At 39.4% G+C, this 15,175-nt stretch overlaps 1 protein-coding gene across 3 annotated transcripts in view; it reads left to right on the plus strand.

The window, feature by feature from the left end:
• The window catches only part of ATRN (attractin), a 146,710-nt gene that overhangs the window by 61,999 nt on the left and 69,536 nt on the right, over positions 1-15,175 (plus strand). For all 3 annotated transcript variants that reach the window (XM_057312635.1, XM_026503085.4, XM_026503086.4), the window contains exons 8-12: positions 676-919; positions 1,892-2,075; positions 3,120-3,274; positions 6,308-6,392; positions 13,471-13,691. In XM_057312635.1, coding sequence (XP_057168618.1) covers positions 676-919; positions 1,892-2,075; positions 3,120-3,274; positions 6,308-6,392; positions 13,471-13,691 — 889 coding nt within the window. The remainder of the gene's footprint in view (positions 1-675; positions 920-1,891; positions 2,076-3,119; positions 3,275-6,307; positions 6,393-13,470; positions 13,692-15,175) is intronic.

Genomic DNA, 15,175 nt, shown 5'->3' on the forward strand with positions numbered 1-15,175 from the left:
AAAATTAATACTGTGTAAATTAGCTTTTATGTTAATTAGCAAGTTTAGCCAAGAATAGCCACATTGCAATATAACTGAATAATCACTTTCATTTCCTTGTTTTTGTGGTTTACGGGAGGATGAGGGAACTCTTCAACTTTATTTTTCCAAGCTGTTTTATCCTGTAAGAGATCTCATATGAGGAAGTCCAAGAACAGTGACGAAGTGTTGGAGATACAGAATATGATGTTTTATTTTATGTTGTTCCTTTCATTCTTTTCCTAATAATTCACTAAAAGGTGCATCTCATTAGCACTTCTTTTTTATTAAATTTTTTATTGTTATGTTAGTCATCATACGGTACATCCTTAGTTTTTGATGTAGTGTTCCATGATTCATTGTTTGCATATAACACCCAATGCTCCATGCAATATGTGCCCTCCTTAATACCCATCACCGGGCTAGCCCATCCCCCTACCTCCCTCCCCTCTGAAACCCTCAGTTTGTTTCCCAGAGTCCATAGTCTCTCGTGGTTCATTCCCCCTTCTGTTTACCCCCCCTTCATTCTTCCCTTCCTTCTCCTACCGATCTCACTTCTTAAGCTAAGAGTAACATCGAGGTTTTGAACTTACTTTCTTTCTCAGGTTTGATGTTTTTGGTGTTTTTTAGAATTTCGTTTGTATTTTTTTTCCCTAGGATAAAATTTACATGTATGGAGGAAAAATTGATTCAACAGGGAATGTGACCAATGAGTTGAGAGTGTTCCATATTCATAACGAGTCATGGGTATTGTTGACCCCGAAAGCCAAGGAGCAGTATGCAGTGGTTGGGCACTCGGCACACATCGTCACATTGAAAACTGGCCGAGTGGTCATGCTGGTCATCTTTGGTCATTGCCCTCTCTATGGATATATCAGCAATGTACAGGAATATGACTTGGGTAGGTGTATTTGTTCTAGGGGATCTTTTTTGAATGTCAGATTTAAAACCTTTACCCTTATTATTACGACTGTTTAACAAGATTCCACCTAACTTTGACCCCAGTACTTTATCTTGAAATGCAGTTAATGTTGCCGTGTTACCAGTGAAATTCAGGTTATTGCTGCTGTTGTGTATATATTTGTTACCGTCAACTTGGTGAGGAGCCAAAGATGGCACTAAATGCTTTCGGTATCAAAAATAAATAAATAAAAATGGTTTGGAACAAAAAGTATGCTGAAGAAAACAAAAATTTAGATGACCCTTTAGAGATTGGTTTAATGGACTGTGATTTCCCCTAAATGTATAATCTTTCCGGTGGTTGAGTTTTATTATATGTGTTGTGGTGGTGTGGGAACACCGCCTATAATTAATAGTTTGAAAAAGTAGGTCCATAAAGTACATCTGTATATTGGTCACTGAAGGTGGCAGGGTATTAAGTGTTCAACTAAGGGAAATCTGAGTCTTTTAAATTTAATGTAATTATTTTCTTACATGGTAAATTAGACCATCAGAACATTTAACAGATTGATGTTTGGCCACCTGGCTTTGTTATGAGTTTTAGATGGCCTTCCTTTAAAAATAAAACGATAGGGGTGCCTGGGTGGCACAGCGGTTAGGCGTCTGCCTTGGGCTCAGGGCGTGATCCCGGCGTTCTGGGATCGAGCCCCACATCAGGCTCCTCCGCTATGAGCCTGCTTCTTCCTCTCCCACTCCCTCTGCTTGTGTTCCCTCTCTCGCTGGCTGTCTCTAGCTCTGTCGAATAAATAAATAAAATCTTTAAAAAAATAAATAAATAAATAAAAATAAAACGATAAAAGAAATGTATACATATCAAGCCTCCTGAAATCTCTTATTTTAAACTAATTGGTCATTTTAAGTAGTAGAGAGGAGGAGCCTGCAATGTTTGCCTTTAACTGTGTTCCTCTTCCAGCTAAGAACACATGGAGTATATTACAAACCAACGGTGCCCTTGTCCAAGGGGGCTATGGCCATAGCAGTGTCTATGACCACAGGACCAAGGCCCTGTACGTTCATGGGGGCTACAAGGCTTTCAGCGCCAATAAATACCGGCTCGCAGATGATCTCTACAGATACGATGTGGACACCCAGATGTGGTGGGTGCTTTTTCTTGAGCTTTTACTCTAAGGTGTGAATTCTAGCAATTGTTGGGAAAATATTGGGCTATATTTTTGTTTTCAGGTCTAGCAGATAATTCTCTTCAACATTGTAGATAGAAAAATTAGGAAAGAAGCAGAAGATAATAATTTAGCTAGTATTTATTTTATTAGCGTTATTCTGTAATTTTGTAGTAGATTGATTAGAAAAATCCTTGATATTTTTTTACTGTTTTTTCAATTTTCATATACTCAGTACCTCTATAAAATTTTAGCTCTTCAAAATCCTGAGAAATAAATTGTTTTACAAAGCTGTAATGTATGCATATTGCCGTAATTAAGTAAAACATATCCATTTTTTAACCTTTTCTTGATGACTAAAGTGTCATCTTTGGGGTTAGTTACTGGCATCATTGCATGAAATCATCAAACAGAGGTGGTCTCAGGACCTAAATTAAATTAGAACTCTCCTCCCTCTTCTATAAATTTAACTATATATAAAGTGTGCTAATTTTAATAAATGTAAAGCAAATTTGAGTTATGAAATAATGTCATTATATAAAGCAATGGTTTCTCTTCTATCTTTTTATATTTCCTTATATATTTGAGACCATGCTATGGATACCATTTTACTTTCTGTCTATCACTAAAATGTCTGTCATTTGTAGTGGCTGTGTAAATACTCTGTCATGTGAGACTGGGCAGTTGGAAGTTTTGGTTTCTAGTTGTTGTCTTATTATTAAGGCATTGTATATAAGCTTTGGTCTGTATTTGATGTGATTTCTATCCAGAAACTGGAATTATAGGGTTAAAGGTAGGAACAGTTTTAAGACTCTTAATATGTTTTGTGAAGATTCTCATAGGCCTTTAAGATTTTGCATATTTATTGTTGAGAAAGTTACTTACATATAGGGAAAAATCTAGAAGTATTTGCACTTTTGGATCTGAAGTTAGCACAATGGTTTTGTGTTTGCATTAGCAAATAGATGATAAATATTCTAAAAAACTAACCTTGTATTTATTGTTTTTAAATAAACTCAAAAGGACCATTCTTAAGGACAGCCGATTTTTCCGTTACTTACACACAGCTGTGATAGTGAGTGGAACCATGCTGGTGTTTGGAGGAAACACACACAACGACACATCCATGAGCCATGGTGCCAAATGCTTCTCTTCAGATTTTATGGCTTATGACATTGGTAAGTTTCCCAAAGCCATTTTAGTTTCAAGAATCTTTTTTGTCTATGAGCAACATTTTCTTTTTTTTTGAGAGAGAGAGAAAGATAGAGCAGGAGCGGGGGATGGAGGGGCATAGGGAGGGCATAAGGGTGTATCTTATGCAGGCTCCACACCCAGCACAGAGCCCAACACAGGGTTCGATCTCATGACCCTGTGATCATGACCCTTGCCAAAATCAAGAGTCGGACACTTAACCAACTGTGCCACGCAGGTGCCCCTGTTAACATTTTAGTTTAGTTTAATTTAGTTTTTTAATTTTATTTATTCATTTGACAGAGAGAGACAGTGAGAGAGGGAACACAAGCAGGGAGGAGCTGGAGAGGGAGAAACAGGCTCCCTGCTGAGCAGACAGCCTGACACGGGACTGTTCCCAGGACCCTGGGATCGTGACCTGAACTGAAGGCAGACGCTTAACGACTGAGCCACCATTAGCAACATTTTAAAAGAAACTGAAAGTATCACTAGTTAAAAATGGTTAGGCTATTTGAAAACGGTCCAAATGGTGTTTTTTATATTCATGTGACAAATACTGTACATCTATTTTAAAAAAGCATTACTTCTATATTAAGTTCTTGTTTATATTTCTTATTTAAGTTTTTAACATATTTTTGTATATTAAGTTGTATTAAGTGAAATCACTCCAATTAATCGGTTGAATGTTAATTTTTGAGGGTGATTTGGGGTGACCAGCCTCTTGTGTTACAAATGAATGCCTTATATAATAGTGTTATGTAGTTGTGACCACCAGCATTGCATTAAGTTGGTTGAACTAATAGCTTTATCGCGTTCCCTAAAAAATTGGCTTTACACATTCTTGAAGTCATTCTTTGACCTGGAATTTAAACCCTGTTTGGTGTGGTAATATACTTGACCAGAAGAGGGCAGTATTTGTTCATACAAAACAAGTACCGGCACTTCTCTTGTGTAAGTAGGATCAGATGTTCTTTTTTAACAGACGTATATGTGCCAGCCACTGAGCTTGGGGATTGTACCACGAGTAAATTACAGTGCTTGGCCTCATAGTGGGGGAGGCAGAACACTGAGCAGACAATATAATTGCAATGCAGGGTGTAACTAGCTCTAAGAGGAATATATGAGAGCATCTGTGGGCATGCCTTAAGTCAAGAGAATAAGGGTTATCATCAGGGAAAGCCTTCCTGAGTAGGGTCGGGGTCCCGAGGAAGTCAGCTAGGTGAAGTTAGGCAGCACTTCCCACGTGAAGGAAGCCCATGTACAGAGAGACAGAGGCGAAAAGAGACCCTGCCACATACTTGGGGCCTCTGAGTAGTTACGGCTGTATCAGTTGCACATGGGGGAGGAATGGCTTCCGGCAGAACTAAAGAAGCAAGCAGCTAGCAGACCAGTCAGATCTTGAGAGACCTGTTACGTCATGCTAAGGAATTTGGGCTTTTTGAAGAATCTGACGGAAGAGCTGATGGACTCGTATTTGTATCTTAAGAAGATCTCTTTGTGGCATTTTGGTGAGTAGTTGGGAAGGGGCAAGATAGGAGTTAGGAAGCTGTTGCAAAGTCCTGAGGAGGGTTGGAGTCAAGGCTGTTGAAGTGGCAGCGAGGGTAAAGAGAGAGATGGGTTTGAGAACTCCTGGGAACTTGAGGATTGTTGGGGTGTGTTTTGAGAGAGGCGTACACATCGTATTGCCAGGTATCTCGTATGGCCGTGGTAAACAGTGCTTTTTACCAGTGCTAGATGTAGAAGGAGAGGGACCAGATTGAGAGGAAGGGAGTAAAATGCGTTTGGGGGCATGTTCAGCTGGAGATGACTGTGGGACCAAGCCATACAGAGGTCAGTGGGAAGTCCTAAGCAGGGGCGGGGCTCTAGGGGTGATCAGAAAGCCAGAAAATGGATGGATAAAAAGTCTGAAGGAGATTGGAGACTGTGCAAGCATGTCAGAGAAGCAGGAGGAACGTGAGGCAAGATAGGTGACCTGTGAGGGAGTGGTTAACATTGGCTGCAGAGGACTTACAGAAAACAAGGACTGGAGAGCCTTTTGGATTTAGCAACAAAGGTGTCATTTGTTAGCCTCTAGACAGGGAGGAGTAATCCAGATTGCAGTAATGTAAGGTGAGATGTACACCATGAAAGAAAAGAAAAAAAACCCACTTCTCTGTGAAGGGAAGAGAAGGCGTAGTTGAGTGCCTCCACGGGCACATTTAAATGCTGTGGTAAAAGCCAGGTGGGACAAGAGGAAGGAGTCCCTGCCACCCTGTGGTTTTAGGGAGAGAAGCAAGGCGGATGGGCAGGAAGCTATGAGGGTTGATGGCCTCTTCTCTGTGTGAAGAAGACCACGAAGTTTAGGCTGGGGAGAAGGAAGTGAAACCTGTTGCTGTTAAGGTTGAATAAAGGTCTGGATTGAGTTGAAGAGCGTTTGCTTAGTGAGCGTGAACGAGTGTTTCAGAGAGGGAGTGTGGGTGAGGTTGGCAGGGTTCTGCAGCGCCAGTTGGATTAAGGTCCAGAAGAGAATTGCTATCATGGGTCAGAACAAAGGAAAATCAGTAGATCCTAGGGGTTCTAGAAAAGGACTTGAAGTTTGAATTTTTTATTTTTATTTATTTAGGTAGCTTTTGTCTTCCACCTGTATTTTCCTGTTTTAGCTACTGAGTTTGGGCAAATCAATATGGAGTGGAAAATAATTAGGAATACACGTATTTTACTTACTTAATTTTTGAAAAATATATAATTTACCCAAGTTAGGAAGTGTTCTAGTGGGTAAAATTGATGAGCACCATGAGTGACGTGAGTGTCATGGATGTTGGACGCATTCATGAATTAGAATTGCCGTATCGTCCTACCCTTCTTCCATGCCCTGCTGCTCTGCTGTTGCCCATTTTACCTCAGAAATAATGGCGTGATTAAGAAAAACCGAGAGATGCATTTTATGAGGTTGTGCTTGTCGCAGTCTTCTCCCCAAAGAAGATGCCAGTTCCTGATTATGAAGAGCGGTTCCTTCTGAAATGTGTTTCTCTTGCTCCTAGCTTGTGATCGCTGGTCAGTGCTTCCCAGACCTGATCTCCACCATGATGTCAACAGATTTGGCCATTCAGCGGTCTTACACAACAGGTAATTAACTGAAGAAGCACTTGCTCCTTTTCTCTTGCGTTTAAAATGTAAGTGAATTCGAACATGAGGAAGTGGAATTGGACTTCCATGTTATTTGTGGGCCCATTAGTTTGTCAAAGAATTATGTAGGTCTGAATTTCCCGATTTATATTTAAAATGTCTGAATTACTTCTGATGCCAAGTTTGTTGGTGTGGTTTTGTTTGCGTGCAGAAGTATGCTATGTTAGGTGCCGTCTAAATGAATGGGACAACAGGAGTTCTGTGCAGTTACTGTCTTACCCCCCACCCCACCCCAGCTGTTCACTGCTGTTTGCGGTACTTGAGTTGTCAGGTTTCTCATAGTTGTATCTGAGTGGTAAGGAGAGATTAAAAAAATGGAGAGAGGGCACTTTGTATGGTGGGATAAGATTGAGGAACAGAGATGGGGAAATTGTGAAGCCTTGTATAGATAAATCTGTAGTCTTTGGATATTCTGAAGTCTGTACTGCCTTTCGTTTCATCGCTCAAAAATGCCTGGCCCCGAGCTAAATAAATCTGCCCCTGGGGAAGGGGGATCCAGAATGACCACTCTGCCTGTTCCTCACAGTGTGCTTTGAAGACTTGTGATTTGTTGGGGCACCTGGCTGGCTCAGTGGGTGGAGCATGCAATTCTTGATCCCAGGGTTGTGACTACTTAATAATAAAATCTTAAAAAAATAATAAAGATTTGTGATTTGTTAAACAGCCTAATCATGTTCTTAATTTTTCCCATTTTGTTTCAGTTGTTGAGTGTTGTCTATTTCACCTTCTAAAATTCTGAGCCTTAGCAATCCTGAAACTACTTAAATAATGTCTACATTGTGTTAGGATTCCCTTGGCTTTCAAAATTTCTGTTGTTAATGATGCAAGATGAGATGAAGACCTGGGATTAGAAAAGATGAGCCATGTCTTTGCGATGTCGTGAAGAAAGAATTGACAAAATTCAGATACTTAGATACTGGGAAAAGGTGACAACTTTTTAGAGTAATCACTCAGCTGCAATTTAGTGATAAACATGGTTTTCCTGTGAGAACATGTGATAGTATAGATTGACACCCTTACTAATTTGAAGTGTCATCTTGAATTGGAGGCTGATACTTCCTCAGTGAGGAAAACCCTGAAGTTTTCTAGTGAGTCTCTCTTGACGCTTTCATCTGAAAAGCAGTGGGGCTGTTTTGTCATCACCTTGCCGGTGGGTGCCTGGCCTCTGCTTTATTCATCTCTGTGCCCCCGGTTCTGCTAGCTCAGTATTTGGCACATAATAAGCATTAGCTAAATTGTAGCAGCTCTTAGTATGGGGATGGTAACTAGCAAATAAATGAATCTTCTATTAAAACATCCTAAGGTTTTATTCAAACTTCAGAGAAGATGACAGTTTACCATACGATATAATTGAACCACGAATCAAAATTAGGAATGGCTTGCCTGACTTATAATAATGTTTTCATTTCTGTGTAATTCCAGTGGTGTGTTGGGGCCTACCTGTGAATCATCTGTGTGTACGGGGCAGGGTGGGAGGGGACAGCAGATGACGAGAGAGGCCATGGCTAGTTTCATTTTGTGAAAGAATTTACTGAGAGAAACTTTGATATCATTTCTTCGTATTCCAAGTGGTGGTTGTTGTAGTGGATCAGCAGCTTTGGGTCAGCCGTGCCTCACTTGGTTGTTGTCCTCGTGGTTTTTGTGAGGGAGGTGGGGTGAAGAGCTGGCTGTGAGGCGCTGGGGCTGTGTAGAGGCAGCTGTTGCTTTCACTTGCCTGCTCCAGGCCTTTTGGAAGGGCTCTGCGTACCTCACATAGGCAACGTGTGACCAGATGGATTCAGAATTGCTGAAAACACCAGCTGTACTGGGAGGGGGGTGGCGCTCATTTGGTTTAAGCAGCAGATTGACTAGTTGAATCCAGACTGCTCAACGTGATACTAAACCAATAGTGAGATTAAAAATTAAACATCGGGGTCATTTTTGGTAATTGAAATGTGTCCATTTTTAGATATAGTATATAACAGATACTTAGCCACAAAAATCTTTATGCTTAAGGAAATTGAGGCAAGTGAGAGTGAATTACTTGATGCCTCATTGTGGGTTAGTTCTAAACTTCCTGGCAAATCATAGGATTTCAGAGTTGGAAGAGATCCTGAAGTCATCTGCTCAGAACTTCCACTTAATGCAGTCATCCCTCTAAACATGTAGAGGGATGGAAAACCCACCTAAGAAGGAAGCTCCTTCCTGTTCTGTAGACACCAGTTATTAGTAGGTTCTCCTTTATATTATCTGGAATCCACTTCTCTGTCTCTTCTGCTGAATGATCTTGTTTCTGTTCTTCAGATTTTTGCAAGAGATGATTATGTCTAAGGATAGTGTTGTGTCTCCTGTGTATATCGTCCCCAGCCTAACTCTTTCTTCAGGTTCTAATCTGGCACAGTGGTTGGCAAGATAGAGGATGTCCAAGCAAATGTCACACAAGAGGCACAGAGATAACATGTATGTGGCAGCTATGGCCCAGGGTACCCTGTGAGACAAACTGCATCATTTGCTGGCATTGGCCTCCCACGATAGCATTTTAAGAACTTTCCCTGGAGCTACTACACAATTGCTTTTGTTTTGAATATGTATGATTCTGCATATATGGCCTGTTAACAAAACTTTATTGAAGTAGAGCTGATAATACACAATAAATTGAATATACTTAAAGCATATACTTTGATAACTTTGACATAAGTATACATTTGTGAAATCATTGCCACAATCAAGATAACATATCCATCTGGGGGCGCCTGGGTGGCACAGCGGTTAAGCGTCTGCCTTCTGCTCAGGGCGTGATCCCGGCATTACGGGATCGAGCCCCACGTCAGGCTCCTCCACTATGAGCTTGCTTCTTCCTCTCCCACTCCCCCTGCTTGTGTTCCCTCTCGCTGGCTGTCTCTATCTCTGTCAAATAAATAAATAAAATCTTAAAAAAAAAAAAGATAACATATCCATCACCCATAAAATGTCCTTGTTCAAAAATGTCCTGTCTATATTCATGAGGGATATTGCTCCATAGTTTTGTGGGGGGGTTTTAATGATATATTTGTCTGATTAATATTGGACAGAATAAATTGAGAAGTATTCTTTCCCCCTCTAGTTACTGGAAAGACTTGTAAAGGATTGGTATTACACTTCAAGTGTTTGATGTTTGGTAGAATTCATCTGGGCCTGGGCTTTTCTTTGTAGAAAGATTTTTATTTTTTTTATTTTTTATTTTTTTTTATTTTTAAAGATTTTTATTTATTTATGTGACAGAGAGACAGCCAGCTAGAGAGGGAACACAGCAGGGGGAGTGGGAGAGGAAGAAGCAGGCTCATAGCGGAGGAGCCGATGTGGGACTCGATCCCGGCGTGCCGGGATCACGCCCTGAGCCGAAGGCAGACGCTTTAACGACTGCGCCACCCAGGCGCCCCTAGAAAGATTTTTAAATTGCTAATTCCATCTTTAATTGTGATAGGTTTATCTGTTCAGATTTTCTGTTTCTTGTTAAGCAGTTTTTTAAAGATTTTTTAAAATTGTGATAAAATTTTCATAACACAAGATTTACCATCTTAACCATTTTTAAGCGTATGGCTTAGTGGCACACATTGTGTTCAGCCGTCACTGCCGTTCATCTCCTGAACTTTTCTCATCATGCAAAACTGAAACTCTTCACCCATTAAACAGTAACTTCCCGTTCTGCCCTACCCCCTGCCTTTGGCAACCAGCGCACTACTTTCTGTCTCCATCAATTTGACTACTTTAGGTACCTTTGTTGGGATCATACAGTATTGGTCCTCTTGTGGCTAGCTTATTTCACTTAGCATAATATCATCAGGGTTTATTCATCCATGTTGTAGCAGGTGTCAGAATTTCTTTCCTTTTTAAGACTGAATAATATTCTCGTACATGTATACCACATTTTGTTTATCCGTTCTTTTGTCAGTAGACACTTGCTTTGCTTCCTCCTTTTGCCTATTGCAAATAATGCTGCTATGAACATGGCTGTACAAATATCTGTTTAAGTCCTGGCTTTCAGTTCTTTTGGATATATTCCCGGAAGTGGAATTTCTAGATCATATTGTAGTTCTATTTTTCAATTTTTTGAGGAACTAGATAGTTTCGATAGTCAGTCTTGCTAGGAATTTGTTTCATTTAAGTTGTCTAATTTGTTGGTATAAAAGTTCATAATATTTCATTATATGCTTTTTAATTTCTTTAAGGTCAATACTGATGTCTCTTCGTCATTCCTCATTTTGTTAATTTATCTTCTGTCTTTGTTCTTGGTCAGTTTAAAGCGTTGTCAATTTTTTTGATCCTTCAAAGAAAAAATTTCTGATTTCATTCATTTTTCTCTATTATTTGTTATTTATTATTACTTATTATTTTTCTCTATTTTTTTATATTTTATTGTTTCTTCTTAATATCATTTTCTCCCTTCTGATTGCTTTGGGTTTAGTTTTGCTTTTCTTTTTCTAAAGGTGGAAGCTTAGGTTATTGATTTTAGATTCTTTTTTTTCCCTAATATATGTGTTTAAAGCTGTTAAGATTATCTCTAAGTACTACTTTAATCCCATCCCATAAATTTTGAAATGGCATATTTTTGTTTTCATTTAGTTAAAAATATTTTCTAATTTCCCTTGTGATTTCTTCTTTGACCCATAGGTTATTCAGAATATGTTATTTTTCAGATATTTGTGGAATTCACAGATTTTCTGCCTGTTGATTTATGATTTAATTCCATTTTGGTGATCAGAGAACATACTTTAAAGATTTCCTTCCTAAAAAAATAAAAACAAAAACAAAAAAATGTGAGGTTTTTTTAATGGCCTCTAGCATATATGGTCTCCCTGGGAAAATGTTCCATATGCCCTTGAAAAGAATATGTGTGCTGCTCTGTTTGGTGGAGTGTTCCACAGATGCCAGTAGGTCAGATTGGTTGATAATGTTATTCAAGTTTTGTGCATCCTTGTTGATTTTATGCCTAGTTGTTCTCTTACTAAGAGTGAGATATTAAAGTCTTCAACTGTTATTGTTACATTATTATTTTTCATAAGGCAGACCTGACGGCAAAGAATTTCCTTAGTCTTTGTTTATCTGGGGAAGTCTTTATTTCAGTTTCATGTTTGAAGGATAGTTTTGTTGGATAGAGAATTCTTGTTTGACTTTTTTTTTTCTTTCCATTACTTTCAGTATCTTGTTCCTCTGCCTTCTGGCCTCCGTTGTGTCTTAGCCATTAATATTAATGTGATTCTCTTGTATGTGATGAGTTATCCTACTTTTGTTGCTTTCTCCTTGTTTTGGGCCTTCAGCAGTTTTTGATTATAATGTGTGTAAACATGGATCTTTTTGTGATTATCCTACTTGGAGTTTGTTGAGCTTCACGGATGGATGTTTAGATTAATCATTTTCATCAAATTTGGCAAGGTTTCAGCTATTACTTCTTTAAGTGTGTTTTCTGCTCTCTCTCACTTCTTTCCTTCTGGCACTCACATTATGTTTATGTTGGTTACTTGACAGTGTCCTGCAAGTCTCTGAAGCTCTTTTCATTTTCTTTGATATTTTTTCATTTCTTTTCTTCAGATTATATGATTACTATTGATGTGTCTTTAAGTTCACTGTTTCTTTCCTCTGCCAGCTCAAGTCTGCTGAGTCCATCTAGTGAATTTTTCATTTCACTTATTGTACTTTTCAACTCCAGAATTTCCTTTTAATTATTTCTTATCATATATGTCTCCTTATTGATATTCTTTACTTGTTGAGTCATTGATATCCTATTTTGACTTAATTCTTTAGACATAGTTTTCTTGGAATACATTTGTAATAGCTGATTTGAAGCCTTTGTCTTTTCAGTCCAACATGTGGGCCCCCTCAAAGACAGTTTTGATTGACTGTTTGCTTCCTCTGTTTAGTTCATACTTTTTTGGCTTTTTGTTTGTTTGATTTTAAGATTTTATTTATTTATTTGAAAGAGAATGAGAGCACAAGCAACCGGGAGGGGCAGAGGGAGAAGCAGACTCTCCACTGAGCAAGAAGCCCAATGCAGGGCTTGATCCCAGGACCCTGGGATCATGACCTGAGCTGAAGACAGATGCTTAATGACTGAGCCACCCAGGCACCCCTGTATATATTGTAACATTTTGTTGAAAACCAGACCTTTTAGGTATTATCAGATGTGGATTCTAATTCCCCCACCATCACCACTGGGGGTTGTTGTTACTGTTTAGTGTCTTGCCTAGACTAATTCTTAGAGTCTGTCTCCCCACTGTGCACGCTGCTGATTTTCTCTGCCTCGCTGTTTTTTCTTATTTTTAGTTTAAACCTGACTTCTTAGGGATTGCCTCTAAAAAGTCCTAGGGTTTTTTGAGGGGTAGGGGAAAGAATGGTTTTTAGATATCACAATCTAAGTACTAGTCACATTCATTGCTACTAGGTTGGTCATTGTTTTTAGCCCTTTTAAGAAGATAAGTTAAAGAGAAGCTTTGTTGTTATTTTATAAATTTTTAAAAGATTTATTTATTTGAGGGGTGAGGAGAGGCAGAGGGCAAGGGAGAGAGAGTCCCAAGCTGACTCCATGCTAAGTGCAGAGCCTGACTCGGGGCTTGATCTCACAACCCTGAGATCATGACCTGGGCCAAAACCAAGAGTTGGACACTTAACCGACTACACCACCCAGGCACCCTGTTGTTCTTGTTTTTAAAATGAAAAATGAATTTGTGTGTATGGGTGTGTGTTTTCCTTCTTCCCTCACTAGGTAAATGGTTGCATACAATATATACTTTTCTCTACATTTCCTTTTATAGCAGTATATCCTGAAGATGAATCCATAGCACTATGTAGAAATCGTCCTCACTCCTTTTTACATCTACCAACTGCTATTTTCATTGTGTGGATTTACCATACTTTACTCACATCACTTTACTCACATCACATCCTGAATTGATAGACATTTGGGGACATTTTGTCTGAAGATTGTAAAAAGCATATCATGCATTTGTATATAGAAACTTTTAGTAAACTACTCCTCTCCTTTTTTTTTTTTTTTCCCTTTTAGCACCATGTATATATTTGGTGGTTTCAACAGTCTGCTCCTCAGTGACATCCTCGTATTCACCTCAGAACGGTGTGAAGCGCACCAGAGCGAAGCTGCTTGTCTGGCAGCAGGACCTGGCATCCGGTGTGTGTGGGATACAGGGTCATCTCAGTGTATCTCCTGGGAACTGGCAACTGAAGCACAAGAAGAAAAGTTAAAATCAGAATGTTTTTCCAAAAGAAGTATGTTTTTTTTTCTTTTCTTAAAATTTAATTAATTCAAAATCTCATTTTGTCTGAATTATGAAGGTATTTAGCAATGTGCACTTTTTATGTTGATTTTATTATCCAAAATTGTTTGGTAATAACTGGTGCAAAGGCTTTATGGGTGTTTGAAAATAGTTTTGCAAACCTCTTTACAGTGAATGGGAACGTGCCATGTGGCTCCTAGAAGCGGTCTGTGAATGATGGAGACAAAACCTCTTTGGCATTGCATAGATTTTGTATACCAGCCCCTGAGCCTGGCAGTTGGTCTCAGGCGATGCAATACAGTAGGACCTTTTTGTGATGATGGAAATGTACTATTATGCATTGTCCCGGTACGGGAGCTACTAGCCAGAGACAACTTGAAATGAGACTGGTGTGACCAAAGAACTGAATTTTAAACTTTAATTAATTTAAATTAAGAACTACATGAGGCTAGTGGCTACCTTATTGGATTATGCAGTTCTAATGTTAAGGATGGTATAAAGAGGGCCAACCCAGGAAAGCTCTGTTGGAATAAATAGAGGATAGAGTTAGAGTTGTTCTCTTTGCAAAGTATTCTTATCTAGCTTCTCTAGTTGGGCACAGCAGTGATAGCAAGACAGAGAGTTGCTGAGGATGACCAGTGGGCCTGGCTTCTAGAACCACCCCTTAATGGTTTCCAAGCTTTCTTCATCTTGCCTACTTAGCTTCTTATGTTTTTGCTCTGACATATAGCGCAGTATAATACAGTGATGTAATAGCTGAGAAATCCTTAAAAAAAGTCTCAGAAAAATATTTGTTCAATTATTTTAAAGAATGTTGAGTGAATTTCTTAACTGTTAGAGTTGGTGTAGCAAGTTACCTTGAGGGTTATGGTGGATAGAGTCAGCTTTCACTCTCCTGGAATGCTCCAAATTACGATGAGCATAAATCCCCAAAAGGGCACCCAGATAACTTTCCAGTGAGTGCTGGAGAACTGAGAGGACCAGAACCTGATAGGGTTAGACAGTGTCTACACTGTCTCTTCAAAGGAATAAAATCCGTGAAATTTTTTTTTAACCAAATTTTAAAAGTTCAAATTAAATGTGCAAGAGTATAGGAAGCAATATTGAATTACCATAGGTGGTTCAATATAAACCTCTTCGCCGTGAACTCATCTCGAATGTCGCATCCCTGGTCACTCTGCCTTCTGTGTGGGCCCAGTCCTTCGGGTGATGACCAGGGCTGGTAGAGTAACCTAAGGAGCATGCTCTGTGTGTGTGGCAGGGGGGGCTACCTTGTCTTGTCCATGGGTTCCCCCGTGTGCCATGTCCATAAGGGGATCAGTAGATCAAGTAGCAGGGTTGTGCAGCCTCTCTTTTGACTGACCTTGACCTGTCTAGGGTCAGTAGGAGACGCAGCAAGTCTGTAGTAGCCCAGAAGTTCTCAAACTTGCACTCTTAGACTTACATACATGTGTAGATTGTAGCTCAGCCTAGTGT

Source organism: Ursus arctos, unplaced genomic scaffold, assembly GCF_023065955.2.
Source record: "Ursus arctos isolate Adak ecotype North America unplaced genomic scaffold, UrsArc2.0 scaffold_16, whole genome shotgun sequence".
Lineage (NCBI taxonomy): Eukaryota > Metazoa > Chordata > Mammalia > Carnivora > Ursidae > Ursus > Ursus arctos.